Source organism: Salmo salar, chromosome 02 (assembly GCF_965601325.2).
Source record: "Salmo salar chromosome 02, fSalSal1, whole genome shotgun sequence".
Taxonomy (NCBI): Eukaryota; Metazoa; Chordata; class Actinopteri; order Salmoniformes; family Salmonidae; genus Salmo; species Salmo salar.
This window is the reverse complement of record NC_138292.1, coordinates 8,598,783-8,618,809: the sequence shown is the minus strand read 5'-3', so window position 1 is coordinate 8,618,809 and position 20,027 is coordinate 8,598,783. Positions and strand designations below refer to the sequence as shown.

The 20,027-nt window shown below is 42.2% G+C and overlaps 1 protein-coding gene across 1 annotated transcript in view; it reads right to left on the bottom strand.

The window, feature by feature from the left end:
- The window catches only part of LOC106596042 (kinesin-like protein KIF13A), a 294,942-nt gene extending 275,234 nt beyond the window's left edge, over positions 1-19,708 (bottom strand). Inside the window, exons 1-2 of the mRNA XM_082959594.1 lie at positions 19,157-19,708; positions 18,699-18,792 (exon numbers count right to left, since the gene is read on the bottom strand). Of these exons, the coding sequence (XP_082815720.1) occupies positions 18,699-18,792; positions 19,157-19,217 (155 nt within the window). The 5' untranslated portion in view covers positions 19,218-19,708. The remainder of the gene's footprint in view (positions 1-18,698; positions 18,793-19,156) is intronic.
- Positions 19,709-20,027: the final 319 nt, after the last annotated feature.

Here is a 20,027-nt window from a genome sequence, read left to right as displayed (position 1 = left end):
ATAAACATCAATGCCTTTCTTTAAAATCAATACACAAGTATATATTTTTAAACCTGCATATTTAGTTAATATTGCCTGCTAATATGAAATTGTGTCACTGCTCTTGCGTTCATTGCCTGGCTCGTTGTGAACTAATTTGCCTGAATGTTACGTAATTATGACATACCATTGAAGGTTGTGCAATGTAACAGGAACATTTAGAGTTATGGATGCCACCCGTTAGATAAAATATGGAACGGTTCCGTATTTCACTGAAAGAAAAAAACATTTTTGTTTTCGAGCTGATAGTTTCCGGATTCGACCATATTAATAACCTAAGGCTCGTATTTCTGTGTGTTTATTATATTATAATTACGTCTATGATTTGATAGAGCAGTCTGACTGAGCGGTGGTAGGCACCAGCAGGCTCGTAAGCATTCATTCAAACAGCACTTTACTGCATTTTGCCAGCAGCTTTCGCAATGCATTGCGCTAGTGGTGTGGGGGCTGTGCTTTGGCAAAGTGGGTGGGGTTATATCCACTGCTCCAGAGTCCAATGGCGGCGAGCTTCACACCATTCTAGCGATGCTTGGCATTGTGCATGGTGATCTTAGGCTTGTGTGCGGCTGCTCGGCCATGGAAACCCATTTCATGAAACTCCAGACGAACAGTTATTGTGCTGACGTTGTTTCCAGAGGCAGTTTGGAACTCAGTAGTGAGTGTTTCAACCGAGGACAGACGATTTTTACGCGATACGTGCTTCAGCACTCGGTGGTCCCGTTCTGTGAGCTTGTGTGGCCTACCACTTCACGGCTGAGCCGTTGTTGCTCCTAAATGTTTCCATTTCACAATAACAGCACTTACAGTTGACCGGGGTCGCTCTAGCAGGGCAGAAATTTGACGAACTGACTTGTTGGAAAGGTGGCATCCTATGACAGTGCCACGTTTAAAGTCACTGAGCTCTTCAGTAAGGCCATTCTACTGTCAATGTTTGTCTATGGAGGTTGCATGGCTGTGTCCTCGATTTTATACACCTGTCAGCAATGGGTGTGGCTGAAATAGCCGAATTCACTCATTTGAATGGGGTGTCCACATACTTTTGTATATATAGTGTACTTATGTGAACTTAACTGAAGTAGTTCTGTGAACTCAACTGAAGTAGTTCTGTGAACTCAACTGAAGTAGTTCTGTGAACTCAACTGAAGTAGTTCTGTGAACTCAACTGAAGCAGTTCTGTGAACTCAACTGAAGCAGTTCTGTGAACTCAACTGAAGAAGTTCTGTGAACTCAACTGAAGAAGTTCTGTGAACTCAACTAAAGCAGTTCTGTGAACTCAACTGAAGCAGTTTTGTGAACTCAACTGAAGCAGTTCTGTGAACTCAACTGAAGCAGTTCTGTGAACTCAACTGAAGCAGTTCTGTGAACTCAACTGAAGAAGTTCTGTGAACTCAACTGAAGAAGTTCTGTGAACTCAACTGAAGTAGTTCTGTGAACTCAACTGAAGTAGTTCTGTGAACTCAACTGAAGTAGTGAAGTGTGTGATAAGGAAGAGATTGTGTACAGAACAGAAGATAAAGCGGTAAATGACAAGCTTGGTTACAGTAGTAATCAGATAGAGACAAACATATTTAGCGTCCCAAATGGCACCCTATTCCCTTTATAGTGCCCTATGGACCCCGGTCAAACATAGTGCACTGTATAGAGGATAGGGTGCAATTTGAGACAAAGCCATACACTAATCACCTTGCCCTGTGCTGTAGAGGCAGGGAGTCCTGCAGCCCTGCCTAGATGTTGGAAATGAGTCTGCTCCACAGTAACCTGCTGTACTAGATATCACCGCCCTGCAACATCAATCAACTACAGTGGTTTTCTTTCTCTACACTGAATAGACCTAGTAGTCCCACTCATCTGGGGGAAAACCCATTTCAAACATCCCCAGTGAAGTCAATGGTTGATGGAGCTCCATTCAATAAAGTTGACTTTATGGCTTCAGTCATACGGTACCAGTTCAATGGTACAGTGGGTGGTATCATATTTGTAAGGAGCTAACCTACCATTACCTAAATCCTACCATAAACTAGTTTTCTATTGTTCTGGGTGGATGGACACGTTAGGGCATGAAAGCTGTAATTTGGCCCTATTGTGGGAGCTCAAGGGTATTTCCCTTGCTGCTAATCCCTCTCTCTCTCTCTCTCTCTAACTCTTTCTCTCTCTCTCTCTCTTGCTCCCCCCCTTCTCTCTCCAGACAGCCACCTAAGTTATTCTCTCTCTCTCTCTCTCTCTCTCTCTCTCTCTCTCTCTCTCTCTCTCTCTCTAACTCTCTAACTCTTTCTCTCTCTCTTGCTCCCCCCCTTCTCTCTCCAGACAGCCACCTAAGTTATTCTCTCTCTCTCTTCACTCCATCAGTGGGTATAATGCTCTGAGGGAAGCAGACTGTGGTTTGAAAACAAAATTGCTTTCCCAGATTCACATTTCAAATCTGCCACTCGTGCCTGTCCAGGATAAGAGGTAGACTGAAACCTGAGAATGTGAGCATCACTAGCTGCTCGGGTGAGGAAATGTAACCTCCATCGCCCTGCAGTCACCTTCAATGTTCCAAGCCGACATCAGTGAGATTACAGTTAATGTTTCAGGGGGAGAGAAACAGAGGGAGGGTCATCATAGTGCCAAAACATACCCCAATGTTCCTAGGACCTAAGCCATCAAAGGAAAAATCTGTATATTTTACACATTCTTTACATAGCTTCCATGTTCACATGGTGCCTGGGGCATGGTGCTCTTAGAGCAGAAAACTACAAGCTAAGACCCACAATGGGATCCCTAGGGAAAGGCACCCAATTATCAATGTTCAACCCAATTCACATTGTACAAGACAGCGTTTTACTGCATATAAATGTATTCAAAATATACAATGACTAGTTAGGTTAATTATCTGAGACTTAACCTTAATCCTACACACTCTTGTCAGGATGGAACTGAGTACTTTAACTGTGGAAGGAAGAATGGAATGCTGACATTCCCATGACTGTGGCCCTGCCTGCAGCCATATCTGGCGTGCTGATAGATCACCGACATTCACACATATCAACCGCATACAGCAGTCCTGAACAACAGAGACAGAGCCTGAGGGAGCAGCAGTCCTGAACAAGAGACAGAGCCTGAGGGAGCAGCAGTCCTGAACAACAGAGACAGAGCCTGAGAGAGCAGCAGTCCTGAACAACAGAGACAGAGCCTGAGAGAGCAGCAGTCCTGAACAACAGAGACAGAGCCTGAGAGAGCAGCAGTCCTGAACAACAGAGACAGCCTGAGAGAGCAGCAGTCCTGAACAACAGAGACAGAGCCTGAGAGAGCAGCAGTCCTGAACAACAGAGACAGAGCCTGAGAGAGCAGCAGTCCTGAACAACAGAGACAGAGCCTGAGAGAGCAGGGTATCCTCTATCCTCTTCTATAGACACACTAATCACAGGACAGGTTGGGGGACTCAGGAGGAAGAGTTAGAATAACTGAGCCAATCTCAACTCACTCAGCAAGTCAACATTAGCTGCCTTGGTTTTTCCACTTTCTTCATAGAATTCCTGACCTACAAGTTATTTAAAACAGAGAGAAAGAACTACTACAGCTGAGAACTAAGTGAGTTATGACATGTGTTCATCTTGTTCTGATTCAGAGGGAAATAATACAGAACATAACATCCAGAGAATAATACTGGCTCAGAAAAATACAGTCCAACATCTCAAAACTTCAACGTTTTAAAGTGACTTTCTAAACTCCAAGAAGAAGAAAGTGAATTGAGACTCTATGTAGGGACTTTAACTAGGCTAAATAACAACTATGAATGTTGGATGGTGAAATGACAAGCTTGCACAACACATGTATCTTATGTGACCAGTCCAGCTGTTCTGGGTGGAACCAGACAACAGCAGTCATCAACTCAACCCTGCATCACAACACATGTATCTTATGTGACCAGTCCAGCTGTTCTGGATGGAACCAGACAACAGCAGTCATCAACTCAACCCTGCATCACAACACATGTATCTTATGTGACCAGTCCAGCTGTTCTGGATGGAACCAGACAACAGCAGTCATCAACTCAACCCTGCATCACAACACATGTATCTTATGTGACCAGTCCAGCTGTTCTGGATGGAACCAGACAACAGCAGTCATCAACTCAACCCTGCATCACAACACATGTATCTTATGTGACCAGTCCAGCTGTTCTGGATGGAACCAGACAACAGCAGTCATCAACTCAACCCTGCATCACAACACATGTATCTTATGTGACCAGTCCAGCTGTTCTGGGTGGAACCAGACAACAGCAGTCATCAACTCAACCCTGCATCACAACACATGTATCTTATGTGACCAGTCCAGCTGTTCTGGATGGAACCAGACAACAGCAGTCATCAACTCAACCCTGCATCACAACACATGTATCTTATGTGACCAGTCCAGCTGTTCTGGATGGAACCAGACAACAGCAGTCATCAACTCAACCCTGCATCACAACACATGTATCTTATGTGACCAGTCCAGCTGTTCTGGATGGAACCAGACAACAGCAGTCATCAACTCAACCCTGCATCACAACACATGTATCTTATGTGACCAGTCCAGCTGTTCTGGATGGAACCAGACAACAGCAGTCATCAACTCAACCCTGCATCACAACACATGTATCTTATGTGACCAGTCCAGCTGTTCTGGGTGGAACCAGACAACAGCAGTCATCAACTCAACCCTGCATCACAACACATGTATCTTATGTGACCAGTCCAGCTGTTCTGGGTGGAACCAGACAACAGCAGTCATCAACTCAACCCTGCATCACAACACATGTATCTTATGTGACCAGTCCAGCTGTTCTGGATGGAACCAGACAACAGCAGTCATCAACTCAACCCTGCATCACAACACATGTATCTTATGTGACCAGTCCAGCTGTTCTGGATGGAACCAGACAACAGCAGTCATCAACTCAACCCTGCATCACAACACATGTATCTTATGTGACCAGTCCAGCTGTTCTGGATGGAACCAGACAACAGCAGTCATCAACTCAACCCTGCATCACAACACATGTATCTTATGTGACCAGTCCAGCTGTTCTGGGTGGAACCAGACAACAGCAGTCATCAACTCAACCCTGCATCACAACACATGTATCTTATGTGACCAGTCCAGCTGTTCTGGATGGAACCAGACAACAGCAGTCATCAACTCAACCCTGCATCACAACACATGTATCTTATGTGACCAGTCCAGCTGTTCTGGATGGAACCAGACAACAGCAGTCATCAACTCAACCCTGCATCACAACACATGTATCTTATGTGACCAGTCCAGCTGTTCTGGATGGAACCAGACAACAGCAGTCATCAACTCAACCCTGCATCACAACACATGTATCTTATGTGACCAGTCCAGCTGTTCTGGATGGAACCAGACAACAGCAGTCATCAACTCAACCCTGCATCACAACACATGTATCTTATGTGACCAGTCCAGCTGTTCTGGATGGAACCAGACAACAGCAGTCATCAACTCAACCCTGCATCACAACACATGTATCTTATGTGACCAGTCCAGCTGTTCTGGATGGAACCAGACAACAGCAGTCATCAACTCAACCCTGCATCACAACACATGTATCTTATGTGACCAGTCCAGCTGTTCTGGATGGAACCAGACAACAGCAGTCATCAACTCAACCCTGCATCACAACACATGTATCTTATGTGACCAGTCCAGCTGTTCTGGGTGGAACCAGACAACAGCAGTCATCAACTCAACCCTGCATCACAACACATGTATCTTATGTGACCAGTCCAGCTGTTCTGGATGGAACCAGACAACAGCAGTCATCAACTCAACCCTGCATCACAACACATGTATCTTATGTGACCAGTCCAGCTGTTCTGGATGGAACCAGACAACAGCAGTCATCAACTCAACCCTGCATCACAACACATGTATCTTATGTGACCAGTCCAGCTGTTCTGGATGGAACCAGACAACAGCAGTCATCAACTCAACCCTGCATCACAACACATGTATCTTATGTGACCAGTCCAGCTGTTCTGGGTGGAACCAGACAACAGCAGTCATCAACTCAACCCTGCATCACAACACATGTATCTTATGTGACCAGTCCAGCTGTTCTGGGTGGAACCAGACAACAGCAGTCATCAACTCAACCCTGCATCACAACACATGTATCTTATGTGACCAGTCCAGCTGTTCTGGGTGGAACCAGACAACAGCAGTCATCAACTCAACCCTGCATCACAACACATGTATCTTATGTGACCAGTCCAGCTGTTCTGGATGGAACCAGACAACAGCAGTCATCAACTCAACCCTGCATCACAACACATGTATCTTATGTGACCAGTCCAGCTGTTCTGGATGGAACCAGACAACAGCAGTCATCAACTCAACCCTGCATCACAACACATGTATCTTATGTGACCAGTCCAGCTGTTCTGGATGGAACCAGACAACAGCAGTCATCAACTCAACCCTGCATCACAACACATGTATCTTATGTGACCAGTCCAGCTGTTCTGGATGGAACCAGACAACAGCAGTCATCAACTCAACCCTGCATCACAACACATGTATCTTATGTGACCAGTCCAGCTGTTCTGGGTGGAACCAGACAACAGCAGTCATCAACTCAACCCTGCATCACAACACATGTATCTTATGTGACCAGTCCAGCTGTTCTGGATGGAACCAGACAACAGCAGTCATCAACTCAACCCTGCATCACAACACATGTATCTTATGTGACCAGTCCAGCTGTTCTGGATGGAACCAGACAACAGCAGTCATCAACTCAACCCTGCATCACAACACATGTATCTTATGTGACCAGTCCAGCTGTTCTGGATGGAACCAGACAACAGCAGTCATCAACTCAACCCTGCATCACAACACATGTATCTTATGTGACCAGTCCAGCTGTTCTGGATGGAACCAGACAACAGCAGTCATCAACTCAACCCTGCATCACAACACATGTATCTTATGTGACCAGTCCAGCTGTTCTGGGTGGAACCAGACAACAGCAGTCATCAACTCAACCCTGCATCACAACACATGTATCTTATGTGACCAGTCCAGCTGTTCTGGGTGGAACCAGACAACAGCAGTCATCAACTCAACCCTGCATCACAACACATGTATCTTATGTGACCAGTCCAGCTGTTCTGGATGGAACCAGACAACAGCAGTCATCAACTCAACCCTGCATCACAACACATGTATCTTATGTGACCAGTCCAGCTGTTCTGGATGGAACCAGACAACAGCAGTCATCAACTCAACCCTGCATCACAACACATGTATCTTATGTGACCAGTCCAGCTGTTCTGGATGGAACCAGACAACAGCAGTCATCAACTCAACCCTGCATCACAACACATGTATCTTATGTGACCAGTCCAGCTGTTCTGGGTGGAACCAGACAACAGCAGTCATCAACTCAACCCTGCATCACAACACATGTATCTTATGTGACCAGTCCAGCTGTTCTGGATGGAACCAGACAACAGCAGTCATCAACTCAACCCTGCATCACAACACATGTATCTTATGTGACCAGTCCAGCTGTTCTGGATGGAACCAGACAACAGCAGTCATCAACTCAACCCTGCATCACAACACATGTATCTTATGTGACCAGTCCAGCTGTTCTGGATGGAACCAGACAACAGCAGTCATCAACTCAACCCTGCATCACAACACATGTATCTTATGTGACCAGTCCAGCTGTTCTGGATGGAACCAGACAACAGCAGTCATCAACTCAACCCTGCATCACAACACATGTATCTTATGTGACCAGTCCAGCTGTTCTGGATGGAACCAGACAACAGCAGTCATCAACTCAACCCTGCATCACAACACATGTATCTTATGTGACCAGTCCAGCTGTTCTGGATGGAACCAGACAACAGCAGTCATCAACTCAACCCTGCATCACAACACATGTATCTTATGTGACCAGTCCAGCTGTTCTGGATGGAACCAGACAACAGCAGTCATCAACTCAACCCTGCATCACAACACATGTATCTTATGTGACCAGTCCAGCTGTTCTGGGTGGAACCAGACAACAGCAGTCATCAACTCAACCCTGCATCACAACACATGTATCTTATGTGACCAGTCCAGCTGTTCTGGATGGAACCAGACAACAGCAGTCATCAACTCAACCCTGCATCACAACACATGTATCTTATGTGACCAGTCCAGCTGTTCTGGATGGAACCAGACAACAGCAGTCATCAACTCAACCCTGCATCACAACACATGTATCTTATGTGACCAGTCCAGCTGTTCTGGATGGAACCAGACAACAGCAGTCATCAACTCAACCCTGCATCACAACACATGTATCTTATGTGACCAGTCCAGCTGTTCTGGGTGGAACTAGACAACAGCAGTCATCAACTCAACCCTGCATCACAACACATGTATCTTATGTGACCAGTCCAGCTGTTCTGGATGGAACCAGACAACAGCAGTCATCAACTCAACCCTGCATCACAGCACATGGAAGGAACATTGGCTTTAGCCTTTCTGAATGGTTGAGAAGTGCAATAGGCCAATGACCTTGCAAGGAAATTCTGACATCTAACATAACGCGGTGGGTGATGTTAACTTAGCCTACATACTGCATGGATAGGAAACTGACTTTTACATCATCAAAATGGGACAACAAATCATAGCAGACACTAAATAAACATACAACCCTGGACCCACTAGAAAGCATTGTTCAATATAACGCTGGTGAGATCCCACAGTATCCAATGGTCCATGACAGACAGTCAGTAAGTAGACTAATTAACTATGACCCCCCCAGTTAATGTTAACTTTCATTTCCTTGACCTCTGACCCAGACACATGGCTTGTGTTCTATTGTTGCATACTCTAGTCTTGTTCCATGAATGTTAGCTTTAAAGCCTCATTTGCTTAATTGCCTGAAATGGGGCAGTTCTGTGGCAATTTCAGATCTGATAAGGGCCTTAAATATAGTTTAACATGTGGTTAACGTGTGGTTAACGTGTGGTTAACGTGTGGTGGGCTCTTGAGGCTGGAGCAGAAAGCTCATTACTGGTTAATGTAGAGCTGCTGATTACAAGAGCCACATCAGATGTAATGTTAGGCTACAGATGAACAGTCTGTCTTCAAGCCCTACTTACTAGACAGGGCTTTCACTGCTAGATGACGTGTCTTCAAGCCCTGCTTACTAGACAGGGCTTTCACTGCTAGATGACGTGTCTTCAAGCCCTACTTACTAGACAGGGCTTTCACTGCTAGATGACGTGTCTTCAAGCCCTACTTACTAGACAGGGCTTTCACTGCTAGATGACGTGTCTTCAAGCCCTGCTTACTAGACAGGGCTTTCACTGCTAGATGACGTGTCTTCAAGCCCTACTTACTAGACAGGGCTTTCACTGCTAGATGACATGTCTTCAAGCCCTACTTACTAGACAGGGCTTTCACTGCTAGATGACGCGTCTTTTGAGTCATTTGAGAAACCAAGGCTATTGAGTCTGCCGATGAGGATGTGGTGATTGACAGAGTCGAAAGCCTTGGCCAGGTCAATGAATACGGCAGCACAGTATTGTTTCTTATTGATGGCGGTTACGATGTCGTTTAGGACCTTGAGCGTGGCTGAGGTGCACCCATGACCAGCTCTGAAACCAGATTGCATAGCGGAGAAGGTGCGGTGGGATTCGAAATGGTCGGTAATCTGTTTGTTGACTTGGCTTTCGAAGACCTTAGAAAGGCAGGGTAGGATAGATATAGGTCTGTAGCAGTTTGGGTCAAGAGTGTCCCCTCCTTTGAAGAGGGGGATGACAGCAGCAGCTTTCCAATCTTTGGGAATCTCAGACGACACGAAAGAGAGGTTGAACAGGCTAGTAATAGGGTTTGCAACAATTTCGGCAGATCATTTCAGAAAGAGAGGGTCCAGATTGTCTAGCCCGGCTGATTTGTAGGGGTCCAGATTTTGCAGCTCTTTCAGAACATCAGCTGAATGGATTTGGGAGAAGGAGAAATGGGGAAGGCTTGGGCGAGTAGCTGTGGGGGGTGCAGTGCTGTTGACAGCAGTAGGGGTAGCCAGGTGGAAAGCATGGCCAGCCGTAGAAAAATGCTTATTGAAATTCTCAATTATAGTGGGTTTATCGGTGGTGATAGAGCTTTCATGGAACAATTGAGTGAGATAGGTTAGATACAGTATGATAGGTTAGATACAGTATGTCAGATAGCTTAGATACAGTATGATAGATAGGTTAGATACAGTATGATAGGGTAGATACAGTATGTCAGATAGGTTAGAAACAGTATGATAGATAGGTTAGATACAGTATGATAGATAGGTTAGATACAGTATGATAGATAGGTTAGATACAGTATGTCAGATAGGTTAGAAACAGTATGATGATAGGTTAGATACAGTATGATAGGTTAGATACAGTATGATAGATAGGTTAGATACAGTATGATAGATAGGTTAGATACAGTATGACAGGTTAGATACAGTATGTCAGATAGGTTAGATACAGTATGTTGGATAGGTTAGATACAGTATGATAGATATGTTAGATACAGTATGATAGGTTAGATACAGTATGTCAGATAGGTTAGAAACAGTATGATGATAGGTTAGATACAGTATGATAGATAGGTTAGATACAGTATGATAGATAGGTTAGATACAGTATGATAGGTTAGATACAGTATGATAGATATGTTAGATACAGTACGATAGATAGGTTAGATACAGTATGATAGATAGGTTAGATACAGTACGATAGGTTAGAAACAGTATGATAGATAGGTTAGATACAGTATGATAGATAGGTTAGATACAGTATGATAGATAGGTTAGATACAGTATGTCAGATAGGTTAGATACAGTATGATAGATATGTTAGATACAGTATGATAGGTTAGAAACAGTATGATAGATAGGTTAGATACAGTATGATAGATAGGTTAGATACAGTATGATAGATAGGTTAGATACAGTACGATAGGTTAGAAACAGTATGATAGATAGGTTAGATACAGTATGATAGATAGGTTAGATACAGTATGATAGATAGGTTAGATACAGTATGATAGATAGGTTAGATACAGTATGTCAGATAGGTTAGATACAGTATGATAGATAGGTTAGATACAGTATGATAGATAGGTTAGATACAGTATGATAGATAGGTTAGATACAGTATGTTAGATAGATAGGTTAGATACAGTATGTTAGATAGATAGGTTAGATACAGTATGTTAGATAGATAGGTTAGATATAGTATGTTAGATAGATAGGTTAGATACAGTATGATAGATAGGTTAGATACAGTATGATAGATAGGTTAGATACAGTATGATAGATAGGTTAGATACAGTATGATAGATAGGTTAGATACAGTATGACAAGTTAGATACAGTATGTCAGATAGGTTAGAAACAGTATGATAGATAGGTTAGATACAGTATGATAGATAGGTTAGATACAGTATGTTAGATAGATAGGTTAGATACAGTATGTTAGATAGATAGGTTAGATACAGTATGTTAGATAGATAGGTTAGATACAGTATGTTAGATAGATAGGTTAGATACAGTATGATAGATAGGTTAGATACAGTACGATAGGTTAGATACAGTATGTCAGATAGGTTAGAAACAGTATGATAGATAGGTTAGATACAGTATGATAGATAGGTTAGATACAGTATGTTAGATAGATAGGTTAGATACAGTATGTTAGATAGATAGGTTAGATATAGTATGTTAGATAGATAGGTTAGATACAGTATGTCAGATAGGTTAGATACAGTATGATAGATAGGTTAGATACAGTATGATAGATAGGTTAGATACAGTATGATAGATAGGTTAGATACAGTATGATAGATAGGTTAGATACAGTATGATAGATAGGTTAGATACAGTATGTCAGATAGGTTAGATACAGTATGATAGATAGGTTAGATACAGTATGATAGATAGGTTAGATACAGTATGTCAGATAGCTTAGATAGCGTATGTTGGATAGGTTAGATACAGTATGATAGATAGGTTAGATACAGTATGATAGGTTAGATATAGTATGATAGATAGGTTAGATACAGTATGATAGATAGGTTAGATACAGTATGTCAGATAGGTTAGATACAGTATGTTGGATAGGTTAGATACAGTATGATAGATAGGTTAGATACAGTATGATAGATAGGTTAGATACAGTATGATAGGTTAGATACAGTATATCAGATAGGTTAGATACAGTATGTCAGATAGGTTAGATACAGTATGATAGATAGGTTAGATACAGTATGATAGGTTAGATACAGTATGATAGATAGGTTAGATACAGTATGATAGATAGGTTAGATATAGTATGTTAGATAGATAGGTTAGATACAGTATGATAGATAGGTTAGATACAGTATGATAGATAGGTTAGATACAGTATGATATATAGGTTAGATACAGTATGTCAGATAGGTTAGATACAGTATGATAGATAGGTTAGATACAGTATGATAGATAGGTTAGATACAGTATGATAGATAGGTTAGATACAGTATGTCAGATAGCTTAGATAGAGTATGTTGGATAGGTTAGATACAGTATGATAGATAGGTTAGATACAGTATGATAGATAGGTTAGATACAGTATGTCAGATAGCTTAGATAGAGTATGTTGGATAGGTTAGATACAGTATGATAGATAGGTTAGATACAGTATGATAGGTTAGATACAGTATGTCAGATAGGTTAGATACAGTATGATAGGTTAGATACAGTATATCAGATAGGTTAGATACAGTATGTCAGATAGGTTAGATACAGTATGATAGATAGGTTAGATACAGTATGATAGGTTAGATACAGTATGATAGATAGGTTAGATACAGTATGATAGATAGGTTAGATACAGTATGATATATAGGTTAGATACAGTATGTTGGATAGGTTAGATACAGTATGATAGATAGGTTAGATACAGTATGATGATAAGTTAGATACAGTATGATAGATAGGTTAGATACAGTATGATAGATAGGTTAGATACAGTATGATAGATAGGTTAGATACAGTATGTCAGATAGGTTAGATACAGTATGATAGATAGGTTAGATACAGTATGATAGATAGGTTAGATACAGTATGATAGATAGGTTAGATACAGTATGATAGATAGGTTAGATACAGTATGATAGATAGTTTAGATACAGTATGATAGATAGGTTAGATACAGTATGATAGGTTAGATACAGTATGATAGATAGGTTAGATACAGTATGATAGGTTAGATACAGTATGATAGATAGGTTAGATACAGTATGATAGATAGGTTAGATACAGTATGTCAGATAGGGTAGATACAGTATGATAGATAGGTTAGATACAGTATGATAGATAGGTTAGATACAGTATGATAGATAGGTTAGATACAGTATGTCAGATAGGTTAGATACAGTATGATAGATAGGTTAGATACAGTATGTCAGATAGGTTAGATACAGTATGATAGATAGGTTAGATACAGTATGATAGATAGGTTAGATACAGTATGTCAGATAGGGTAGATACAGTATGATAGATAGGTTAGATACAGTATGATAGATAGGTTAGATACAGTATGATAGAAATGTTAGATACAGTATGATAGATAGGTTAGATACAGTATGATAGATAGGTTAGATACAGTATGATAGATAGGTTAGATACAGTATGTCAGATAGGTTAGATACAGTATGATAGATAGGTTAGATACAGTATGATAGATAGGTTAGATACAGTATGATAGATAGGTTAGATACAGTATGATAGATAGGTTAGATACAGTATGTTAGATAGATAGGTTGGTTGGTTGATTATATCCCTCACCATAACTAAGGAACAAAACATTGGGAGAAAAACGTGAGAGCCAGATGCATATTTCACTCCAGTCTGATGTGTGTTTAGACGGATGGCTGTTTATGTCTGTCTAGGCCATATTATATGGTTTCCCTTTAGAAAGTCACGTTGTGGTGGAACTAGTACACTCCTTCAAAAAAATAATCAAGGTTAGCTGCCAACTTGAATATTTACGTAGCATAAAATTCAAGATGCTTCCTCCCTCTCAGCCAATAGCAAGTGGAGGATAATTACTATGGCATGTTAAACTAGTTGTCCATCCCTAAGCCACAGCCCCTTTAACACCAAATGTGAAACTCACATGAAAAGTAATGGTGAAGAGAGAGTCATGCCAAGGGTGGTCAGCTGGTATGGAATTGTTTAGCTCTAGAATGAGTAGTTATTATGCTTTGGGTTCTGACTGAGACCACAAATTCGGTTTTGTTGGACACAATATGATATAATAGCATATTGAAATTGGCTTAATTAGCGTAATTTATGTTTCCAGGTCCCGTAGACAATTATTCAATAGATGATTTACATAACAATCATAAAAAATGATGATGAGGAAAACAGCAAGTCCAGTAAACAGGTAGGGCTGTAATTCAGCCAGCGATGGCCTCTAGTTGCTGCATCTATTTATACAGGCTGTTGCGTTGGAATTTTGTCACAGTGCCAGCAGTTGGTTCGCTGTTGATTACTTTGTTGAGGAAAAGGTTGTGATCAGGTCCCCGTCATTCTCAAAGAAAGAAGCAGGGGCTTCCACAGGACATTAAAACATCTGGACAATCTAACATAGAATGATCTTGCTTGATTTTTAGGAGATCACAACAGAATATAAATACTTCAATCAGCTACAGCGTAGCTACAACAGCAGGCTTCGGGTCCATCGGATGTTATTAGGGCGTTATAGCGGGGCAACGCTGCAGGAAACTTTCTTAAAGAGACAGTGTCGAGAGCAAGTCTAAACGGGGTGCTTGAGATGTCCCAACTCTGAGGTCACCACATTGAAGTTGAAATGTGAAACGGTTAAGGTAAGGGTTAGGTAAGGGGTATGTTTAGCGTTAAGGTATGGGTTAGGTAAGGGGTATGTTTAGGGTTAAGGTATGGGTTAGGTAAGGGGTATGTTTAGGGTTAAGGTAAGGGTTAGGTAAGGGGTATGTTTAGCGTTAAGGTAAGGGTTAGGTAAGGGGTATGTTTAGCGTTAAGGTAAGGGTTAGGTAAGGGGTATGTTTAGGGTTAGGTAAGGGTTAGGTAAGGGGTATGTTTAGCGTTAAGGTAAGGGTTAGGTAAGGGGTATGTTTAGCGTTAAGGTAAGGGGTATGTTTAGGGTTAAGGTATGGGTTAGGTAAGGGGTATGTTTAGCGTTAAGGTATGGGTTAGGTAAGGGGTATGTTTAGCGTTAAGGTATGGGTTAGGTAAGGGGTACGTTTAGGGTTAAGGTAAGGGTTAGGTAAGGGGTACGTTTAGCGTTAAGGTAAGGGTTAGGTAAGGGGTATGTTTAGCGTTAAGGTAAGGGTTAGGTAAGGGGTATGTTTAGGGTTAAGGTAAGGGTTAGGTAAGGGGTATGTTTAACGTTAAGGTAAGGGTTAGGTAAGGGGTATGTTTAGCGTTAAGGTAAGGGTTAGGTAAGGGGTATGTTTAGCGTTAAGGTAAGGGTTAGGTAAGGGGTATGTTTAGCATTAAGGTAAGGGTTAGGTAAGGGGTATGTTTAGGGTTAAGGTAAGGGTTAGGTAAGGGGTATGTTTAGGGTTAAGGTAAGGGTTAGGTAAGGGGTATGTTTAGCGTTAAGGTAAGGGTTAGGTAAGGGGTATGTTTAGGGTTAAGGTAAGGGTTAGGTAAGGGGTACGTTTAGCGTTAAGGTATGGGTTAGGTAAGGGGTACGTTTAGCGTTAAGGTAAGGGTTAGGTAAGGGGTACGTTTAGGGTTAAGGTAAGGGGTACGTTTAGGGTTAAGTTAAGGGTTAGGTAAGGGGTACGTTTAGGGTTAAGGTAAGGGGTACGTTTAGGGTTAAGGTATGGGTTAGGTAAGGGGTACGTTTAGCGTTAAGGTAAGGGTTAGGTAAGGGGTACGTTTAGGGTTAAGGTAAGGGTTAGGTAAGGGGTACGTTTAGGGTTAAGGTAAGGGGTACGTTTAGGGTTAAGTTAAGGGTTAGGTAAGGGGTACGTTTAGGGTTAAGGTAAGGGGTACGTTTAGGGTTAAGGTAAGGGTTAGGTAAGGGGTACGTTTAGGGTTAAGGTAAGGGTTAGGTAAGGGGTACGTTTAGCGTTAAGCTAAGGGTTAGGTAAGGGGTACGTTTAGCGTTAAGGTAAGGGTTAGGTAAGGGGTACGTTTAGCGTTAAGGTAAGGGTTAGGTAAGGGGTATGTTTAGCGTTAAGGTATGGGTTAGGTAAGGGGTACGTTTAGGGTTAAGGTAAGGGTTAGGTAAGGGGTACGTTTAGCGTTAAGGTAAGGGTTAGGTAAGGGGTACGTTTAGCGTTAAGGTAAGGGTTAGGTAAGGGGTACGTTTAGCGTTAAGGTAAGGGTTAGGTAAGGGGTACGTTTAGGGTTAAGGTAAGGGTTAGGTAAGGGGTACGTTTAGCGTTAAGGTAAGGGTTAGGTAAGGGGTACGTTTAGCGTTAAGGTAAGGGTTAGGTAAGGGGTACGTTTAGGGTTAAGGTAAGGGGTATGTTTAGCGTTAAGGTAAGGGTTAGGTAAGGGGTATGTTTAGCGTTAAGGTAAGGGTTAGGTAAGGGGTATGTTCACGGTTAAGGTAAGGGTTAGGTAAGGGGTATGTTTAGCGTTAAGGTAAGGGTTAGGTAAGGGGTATGTTTAGCGTTAAGGTAAGGGTTAGGTAAGGGGTATGTTTAGGGTTAAGGTAAGGGTTAGGTAAGGGGTACGTTTAGCGTTAAGGTAAGGGTTAGGTAAGGGGTACGTTTAGCGTTAAGGTAAGGGTTAGGTAAGGGGTACGTTTAGGGTTAAGGTAAGGGGTATGTTTAGCGTTAAGGTAAGGGTTAGGTAAGGGGTATGTTTAGCGTTAAGGTAAGGGTTAGGTAAGGGGTATGTTCACGGTTAAGGTAAGGGTTAGGTAAGGGGTATGTTTAGCGTTAAGGTAAGGGTTAGGTAAGGGGTATGTTTAGCGTTAAGGTAAGGGTTAGGTAAGGGGTATGTTTAGCGTTAAGGTAAGGGTTAGGTAAGGGGTATGTTTAGCGTTAAGGTAAGGGTTAGGTAAGGGGTATGTTTAGCGTTAAGGTAAGGGTTAGGTAAGGGGTATGTTTAGGGTTAAGGTAAGGGTTAGGTAAGGGGTATGTTTAGGGTTAAGGTAAGGGTTAGGTAAGGGGTATGTTTACGGTTAAGGTAAGGGTTAGGTAAGGGGTATGTTTAGCGTTAAGGTAAGGGTTAGGTAAGGGGTATGTTTAGCGTTAAGGTATGGGTTAGGTAAGGGGTATGTTTAGCGTTAAGGTAAGGGTTAGGTAAGGGGTATGTTTAGGGTTAAGGTAAGGGTTAGGTAAGGGGTATGTTTAGCGTTAAGGTAAGGGTTAGGTAAGGGGTATGTTTAGCGTTAAGGTAAGGGTTAGGTAAGGGGTATGTTTAGGGTTAAGGTAAGGGTTAGGTAAGGGGTATGTTTAGCGTTAAGGTATGGGTTAGGTAAGGGGTATGTTTAGCGTTAAGGTATGGGTTAGGTAAGGGGTATGTTTAACGTTAAGGTATGGGTTAGGTAAGGGGTATGTTTAGCGTTAAGGTAAGGGTTAGGTAAGGGGTATGTTTAGCGTTAAGGTATGGGTTAGGTAAGAGGTATGTTTAGCGTTAAGGTATGGGTTAGGTAAGGGGTATGTTTAGCGTTAAGGTAAGGGTTAGGTAAGGGGTATGTTTAGGGTTAAGGTAAGGGTTAGGTAAGGGGTATGTTTAGCGTTAAGGTAAGGGTTAGGTAAGGGGTACGTTTAGCGTTAAGGTAAGGGTTAGGTAAGGGGTATGTTTAGCGTTAAGGTAAGGGTTAGGTAAGGGGTATGTTTAGCGTTAAGGTAAGGGTTAGGTAAGGGGTATGTTTAGCGTTAAGGTAAGGGTTAGGTAAGGGGTATGTTTAGCGTTAAGGTAAGGGTTAGGTAAGGGGTATGTTTAGCGTTAAGGTAAGGGTTATGTTAGGCAGCGTTTCCCAAACTCGGTCCTCGGGACCCCAAGGGGTGCACGTTTTAGTATTTGCCCTAACACTACACAACAAATTCGAATGATCAACACTTGATTAGTTGATTATTTGAAACGGCTGTGTAGTGGTTGGGCAAAAGACCAAAACGTGCAGCCCTTGGGGTCCCGAGGCCCGAGTTTACCCTGGGTTAGGATAGGGACGTCCCATGGATCCCGTATAGTACTAACCCTGCCGCGCCGCGAGGTGAAAGAACAAGTGAGCGTTTCATCCCGGGGAGAAAAACATATTTTATTTGAAATTACACAGTGACGATTAACTTATTTTTTACTGTTTAAAAGCTTGAAAAACTTCCCGGGAAAACTCAACAAAAGTCTACTTTCAGTCCAGTTTCAGCCGGTGTTGAAAGTGTGCGTATGTCCTAATAACACAATCCCAGAAGAGTCCAGTCCAGAAGACTGAGAAAATAAAAAGTGAACATTGTCTTTATATCCATCAAGTTAACTGGGAAAAGTTGGTGCCTCGCGGGACAGGGCTTGAGACGCTCCCTAAATAATAATGTCACACCAAAATAAAAGAAGACGTTCTTCAAATGGGCCACAGGCACAAACAATATATAATAATGACAGATGACAATGTTGAATAACTGTAAATGTGTTTTTACCTGCTGTTTTCTCCTTTATTGTTTGAAGGCGGTGGATGCAGAACAGTTTGGTTATCCTCCATATCCACCACACATTTCGTATGCAGTTCCGTTTCTGCAGAGTTCAGAGCAAAGGTGTCTGTCTTGTTGAGAAAGTTTCCATACATTTCTAATCAAAGTAGCTAGCTAGTTAGCCTAATGATGTATCTACTTAAACTCCATCTGACTGACACTTGGCCAGTTGGATTTATTTGCCTTATTTAAGATTAGCGGTAGCTAGCTAACGGTACACTAGCCACATATAAGCAGCCTGTCATTGGGCTAGAGGACCTGGTTGCTAACTTTCTATCTGCAGCAAAACATCTATTTGGGATAAAAGGCTAAAGAAGGGGGACTAAAAACAAAAACTAGTTAGCACGTATTAAATACAACTGGAACGTTCGCTGAATTCTGGTTATTTTTCAGTTATGTTAACTTACCTCTCCGGTTCATGGGTCGGACTCTGACTGCAACTTTTACCTTGGTATCCGACATTTTCATCCACTGTCCTCCCACCCTGGACTACCATCAATGTGTTAGCTAGCAAGCTATGCGCAGGCTATGGCTAGCCGTCTAGCTGTCCCCGGCCCCGAAAACACCACTTTCAGTCCACTTTCAGCCGGTGTTGAAAGTGTGCGTATGCCCTAATAACACAATCCCAGAAGAGTCCAGTCCAGAAGACTGAGAAAATAAAAAGTGAACATTGTCTTTATATCCATCAAGTTAGCGTCCTATGCAGATCCAGCACTGTGCTCCAGTCCCAGACAGCATCACAACCGCCATCTTCAAGTGGGAGCAGTTCTCTCTGGCTGCTGGAAATCCTGCGGTGCCTTAAGGCTATGCAACAACAAAAAGGATTTCTCATAACCCGAACCGAACTGGCCAATATTGGGAAACCCAGCATGGGTGATCGGGAAAAGTCGGAAACAGTATCAATGCACGCGTTTATGGAGTTCCAAGATATTGTGAAATGTGAAATGCAGACTGTGTAAAATATGTAAGAGGAAGAAGAAGAGGAGATAGTAGCCCTCCTCATCAGTGGCCTGAAGTGACTAAACTTTTACTGATGCCCATCAAATATGCTTTCTGTCTGGGACTGGACCGGATAGCTTAGCCTACTTAGTCGATACACCAGGACTATAATCATTAGTCCAAAACGTTTTGCAAAGGAAACCGTTTACTCCAAACGGAAAAGGTTTTACAATGAAAACGAGAGTTTCAATTGGACAAATTCAGGTTGCGTTCCGTTTGGATCAGTTTGGTTCGTAGTGAATGAAACAGAAAATGTGCAAATGACCTCCAAAACAACAA